General features: G+C 58.5%; 1 protein-coding gene and 1 long non-coding RNA gene across 6 annotated transcripts in view; one reads left to right on the top strand and one right to left on the bottom strand.

Annotated features, from left to right (window-relative positions):
- Nucleotides 1-5,303, top strand: part of LOC106735718 (uncharacterized) — a 15,171-nt gene extending 9,868 nt beyond the window's left edge. For both annotated transcript variants that reach the window (XR_001370968.2, XR_001370969.2), the window contains exons 2-3: nucleotides 5,161-5,164; nucleotides 5,293-5,303. This is a non-coding gene — a long non-coding RNA (uncharacterized LOC106735718). The remainder of the gene's footprint in view (nucleotides 1-5,160; nucleotides 5,165-5,292) is intronic.
- The window catches only part of SLC39A14 (solute carrier family 39 member 14), a 55,168-nt gene that overhangs the window by 4,715 nt on the left and 44,827 nt on the right, over nucleotides 1-5,626 (bottom strand). For 3 of the 4 annotated variants that reach the window (XM_006156459.3, XM_014590880.2, XM_027774939.1), the window contains 3 exons: nucleotides 3,164-3,333; nucleotides 1,241-1,360; nucleotides 57-245 (listed from right to left, as the gene is read on the bottom strand). In XM_006156459.3, coding sequence (XP_006156521.1) covers nucleotides 57-245; nucleotides 1,241-1,360; nucleotides 3,164-3,333 — 479 coding nt within the window. Of the gene's footprint in view, nucleotides 1-56; nucleotides 246-1,240; nucleotides 1,361-3,163; nucleotides 3,334-5,280; nucleotides 5,451-5,626 lie in introns of all 4 variants that reach the window. The other variant, XM_027774940.1, reaches the window with a different exon arrangement.

Raw genomic sequence — 5,626 nt, 5'->3', positions numbered from 1 at the left:
TGCCACCAAGGCCCGGCTGCCTCGGGCCTCCCCGCCGCGGCGGCCGGCCCACTGACCTGCACGGAGAGCGAGCCCGCCATGACCTTCTCGTCCGCCATGGTGGCCTTGCCATCTGGCTCACTGCTGCAGTGCTGAGGAATCATGTGGTCCAGGTCCCCATTCTGCAGCTTCTCTGTCACCCCCTCCTCCTGGTCCTTCTTGGAAGGCAGCGTCTCGGAGGCAAAATGGTTATGTCCGTGATGACGCTGGATGGGAGACAGGAAGGGGTCGGCAGGACGTGACCCAAACTGCAGCCCTGACTGCCCGGCCTAGGGGACGCGCTCTCGGACACGGGAAGGCCGTTCCTCACAGCGGAGGAAATGCAGTGGCTGCACACTCAGAAACGTAGGGGACACCGTCACATACGGCCTGCCCTGCGTGACGTGTGCGTGCTGCCAGACATGTCATAGCGGTGCGCTCAGGGCCCGGGCCCAGGCCGGCCAGAGGCCACCAGGTGCGGTGTAGAGCTCCCCTCTGCTCTGCAGTGGCCATTTCATTCAATCCTGCAACTGCTTAGAAAATTCGGACCCCAGCACCGAGGCACCGCTGGGCTTGTACTCTTACCTGTCACCCTGCCTACGTGATGAATTATGCTCAAGTCCCTCCCATCTTCCAAAGATACAAATACAAGGGGACTTCAAAAATTTGTAAAAAAGTAAATAAGCATGGCTTATTTTCGTGCAAAAAAAAAAAAAGGGAAAGAAATCCGCGCAAGGGTTTTTTCCCGAATATGCATTTTCCAGGAGCTTTCCGAAGCCCTCTCGTATATATTAAGGAAACGAGAGAACACCAAGAGGACTAACTTGGGAACGGGACACTGGCCAGACCCCATTTCTGGCCTGGCCTTCTGTGGGTAAATCCTCCTGAGGTGACACGGGGTAACCTCGTGAATCTGGTTTGGGGTCCACAGCAGGAGGGTCCTGTGTGAGCTCACTGTCACCGCTGAAACTCATGCCACTGCTGTTCTAATTAGCCAGAGGGAGCAAGTGCTTGCAGAGACAGGGGCAGTGCCCGTCCCCGGGGCTTGGTCATACCATAACCTTCTCTTCCATTTCTCCAGCCTCCTGGGGTTTGAGGCATGTGTCAAGTCACCGGGGCCAGCACTGAAACTACGAGTGGCCAAGCAGGATCTGGCCACCTTAACCACTAGGCTTTCGGAGAAGTGCTTCCCACAGAGCTCCCGTTGCCACGGGAACCTCACCTCATTTTTCTGCTTAAGAAGCATCTTCAAGATCTTCTCTGTGAAAAAGAAGAGATAGAAGCCCCCAAACACCACTGCGGACTTGGAGACATAATCCTTGTGAAGGTCGAAACCGAACGCCTGTGGACCCAGGGAAACAGGGTTGAGGGAACGCGCCACGCTCGCTCCCTCTCATCTCGTAACCACCTCCTCGGGCCTAGCCAAGGGGAGGGCCGGCCCGCAGCAGCTGCCTCTGCTCACTCTTCCCGGCCAGATGGAGCCCCGTCCGACATCCCCAGGGCTGCTGAGTTCCCTCGGACTTCCCTTCTGGGGCCAGAGTCGGGTCTCTAGAATTTTAATCTTGAGAACTGCGGCTCTGGATAAGGCTTCCCGCTTTGAATGAGGACTCTGGTGTTTGTACCAAACCCCACATTTAGGGAGCAGACATGTGTTTATTTTTGCCTTTTTAAATGTCCCGGCTGCTCTGCCTGCACACACAGAGGGAAACGGCGTAACGTCGCCTCCTAAAATGGGAAGCCCAGTGCCCACTAAAACAAAGAACTGCGGTGTCTTCCTGACCACAGGCCTCCCAGTGACCACAGGGACCGCAGGCGTCCAGTTGGGGCTCTGCTTTGAGTCCCTTCTGCTCTTATTTTAGCAGGAGGAAAAGACGACTCTGGAGAGAGGGCGGGAGTGGCCATCGGGAGGTTCTGTCCTAAGCGAGGCTCCTACGTGGGGTGAGGTCTGTCTGGCGACCTGCCTCCGTGTTCTTGAATCAGCTCCAGCCCTTTCCCAGACAGGACAAAGGTCTGAGTGTTGGCGACCACGAGGAACTCTGGGCTGCACACGTCCTGCGGAGCGTGGTGACGCCTACCTGCAAGCCCAGCTGACCAGTCGGCTGGGCAGGAGGAGGGAGCACAGCGGCCACTGGGTCGGTCTCTCCCTTCTCAGAAAGGGTGTTTTTCCTTTCTGCTTTAAAGGGACCAAACACAATCACTACCCCTAGTGTGGTTTTCAGAGAAGTAAGGGAATTCCTTAGTGAAACCGCCACATTCAGGTCACTTAAGTCAAGTTACCTAGGACAGGGAGCGAGAACAGGCAGCTAGGCCTCTCTGTGGGAGCCAGAGGGGCTCGCGGTCATGGAGCCTGGCCCGCGCTGGGCTGTGTGCCCTCGTGCAGGCCTAACTCCAGTGGCGGGAACCTGGCCCACGCTGGCAGAGCTGACCTGAGGCTTGGGCAGACAGGCACCAACAGCATCTGGAAAACGCTGAGTGCCAGAAGCCAGGAGGTAGCTCTCAGCTCCAACCGCGGCTCTGCCTGGGCTCGTCAGCCCACCTGCCATGCAGCACCCTGAGCACCGTCACAGGTCTGCTGCAGGGTCATGCCCATGTCAGGCGGGCCTCTCCAAGGCCACGTGCCCAGCTCCACCAAGACTAAGCTCCCTCTCCCGCGGGGACTCACGCTACCAGGCTGAGGGATGAGGCCGTCCACACGTGCGGCCAGGCGGTCTCACTTAGACAACCTCTGCCCTGAGCTACCTAGAACTATCTCTTGCAAGGCGCCTATGGGTTCTGTTTATGTGTTACAGTCTTTTGCGTCCAAAGCCGTAAACTAAGAGCTGTCAGTGAGCCACAGGCGAGGTGGCAACACGGCACCTTTCTGCTCTCCGGTGCAGCGGGCACTTTCCTGAGGACCTCACCCAACCCTTGGGCTGTCATCTGAGGTCAGCCCTGCCGCTTTCCCCATTTTATAAGAGGAAACAGAGCACAGGGAGGGAAGTGGCTTGCCCACAGTGATGAGCTCGTGGGCGGTAGAGCTGGGACAGGGCCTAGCGGGCTGATGCCCCCTGACGCTTGCTCTGCACCTTCCGTCTGCCTGTGGCCCTCCCTGTGTCTGCTGGCCCCGGAGTCTGCGTGCTCCTGGGGACAGCCCTGCTCGCCATACCTCGGGGATGAGCTGGAAGAGGGCGTTGGAGTAGAGGGTTCCAATCGCCAGAGCTATGAAGTAGAGCAGCAGCCGCTTGTAAAAGGTCTTCTTCATGAAGGGTACCACGCTGGCCCCCGTGAGGGAGCAGAGGGAGATGACGGTCACACACAGGAGACCGTAGCCCCATACTGCCGGGAGGCGGGGCAGCCCCACCCAGCGCCCAGGACAGGGAAAGGGGAGAAGGGCCGACGCCCGGTAACCACCACGTAGGGAGGGAAGGAAGGAAGGAGCCGGGGCCGGGAGGCAACGGGATGGGTTGTGGATGTTACCAAAGGAGACAAAACGGGAAAATCAGAGAGACAAGTAGGGAGGGAGAGAGAGAGAGAGAAAATCTGTTAGTGATTCCAATCTGGTGAAATTTCCTTCAATCACTCAGATGAAGTGAGGAGGAACCCCACTGATCCTGGAACCCCGTGACTACTGCTCCCGCTGCCTCTGGGGGCCAGAGCCACACCTGCCAGCTGGTGTGATGGCAGGGTGGGTGTCGCCTCGGCCACATCAGGCCTAGCACAGAGGCTGCCCAGCACGTACCGGACCGGGGCTCCTTCCTGGGACCAGGAGCACATGCACATGGCACTGCCTGGGCTCGGTGTGGTTTGTGCAAGACCCAGAGAAGTCAGGGGTGCAGAGCAGAAGGGACAGGCCACTAAGGGCCCGACCCCCAGGTTCAGTTCATCTTAGTGTCTTTCTTTCCTTCCTTTGAATGGGGCCCCGGCCCAGGAAACAGGGTTCCAGGATCACTCCATCATGAAAACTGTCTCCCCTAGCATTTCCCGATGGAACACGCTCCGGGCTGGGAGCCCAGACCCTGGCAGGGCAGGACAGACAGTGCCAGGACGACACGCCTGTGGGCCACAGCGGTAGAGCGCGTGTAATCACGGTCTTCCATTCAAACAGGCCATGAGATGATTTCATTTTGAATCTTCAAAAAAATCAATTGATTCCATTTCTGGAGCTGAAAAAATAGCCCAAGGTGAGGCCGTGGCCAAGAATACTTGCCACATCACATGGAATTTCAAGACGGATTCTAAATGTTAACCTTAAGCCAATTTTCTTCTCTCCTACAAGGGAGGGACAGGCGAGGCGTGGCACCATCAGGGTGTTCTCAGGGCAGGGAAGCCGCTGGTCTGGGCTACCCGCCATTCCCACAGGGGATCGACCGCATCATCCCCTTCAGCAGCCGCCCCGCCTGAGCTAGAGGGGCTCACCCTGGGCCTTATTTTCTCAGCTCCTCGATGGTAGCAATTAAACAAAATCAACGCACATTTCCAAACCTAAGTGAGGGCACCAGAGAGCCCGCCCATCGGGAACACCAAGATGCAAGGTGTGGAGGACCGAGCCCTCACCGGTCCTGCTTGTTCTCGCTGAAAGCCCCGTTCTGCCTCTGGCTCGCCCTGATATACATTGCGGCAGTCTTCTGTGTGTGTGTGTGTGTGTGTTTACTATAGGGTGCATGCGCTCTATGGAGAGATAGAGCGAGAAACCACCTTCCCCCAGGGGGCAGGGCCATGCTACAGTCCCTTCTCCATTCTGCTCTCGGGATCTTGGACACGCACGCACACACTGAGTTGCAAGCCGCTTGGTCCAGGACTGAACGGCGGTCAGGAGCGTGAGGGTCCAGCGCCTTAACCACTAGACCACCTGGCCCAATGCTGGCAGGCCAATTCTGCATATCCTTTGCTAAGCAGTGCATTCCAGGTGGCTCATCTCTCGTGCCCAACCTGAGCACCGCCAGGAGTTCTAATGGGACGAGGGGGTGCTCATGGCACTAAAGGCGAGGCGTAGCTTTCTTCTGGAGTCCCCGAGGAAGGACGCCTCAGAGCTCCCCAAGAGGAGGGCAAATGCTAAGAGCCTTGCATCTGATGTCACCCGAGGACAGAGGCAAACCTGAGTCCCAGAGGAGTAAGAGACCCAAGATGGAAAGGCAGAAGTCGTCCCGAGGCCCGAGGTGTGAGGAGAGTGTTCATCTCCCGGGTGGCAGCTGTCGCGTGACTGAACGCGGGGCGGGAGGGCGCCAGCCGGGGGGAGGCTCAGTGCGGCCCACGGGGGAGGCGGCGCCCGGGGTTCTACTGCACCTCTGGGATGAGTTGGAAGAGCGCGTTAGAGAGCAGCGTTCCAATGGACAGGGCGATGAAGTAAGTGAGCACGCGGCTGAAAAACGCCTTCTCCGTGCACGGCAGGACGAGGGCTCCCAGGAGAGAGGCCAGGTTAATCAGGGAAACGCTGAGGAAACCAAAGCCCCACACTGTGGAGGAACAAGAACAGACGCCCGATCACCACTGCCTGGGTGCTCCTGCTGCCTGGGCGCTGCCCACTGCCCACCGCGCTGGGAGCTGACGCTCGGGCTGGGTCTGCCAGGGGCTGGGGAGGTAAAGACTGCTAGCGGCTATCCACCCGTGGGCGGGGGGGCGGCGGGACCCC

Source organism: Tupaia chinensis, unplaced genomic scaffold (genome assembly GCF_000334495.1).
Source record: "Tupaia chinensis unplaced genomic scaffold, TupChi_1.0 Scaffold000494_1, whole genome shotgun sequence".
Lineage (NCBI taxonomy): Eukaryota > Metazoa > Chordata > Mammalia > Scandentia > Tupaiidae > Tupaia > Tupaia belangeri.
Note: the sequence above shows the minus strand (reverse complement) of the source record. Positions and strands in the feature narration are given on the sequence as shown.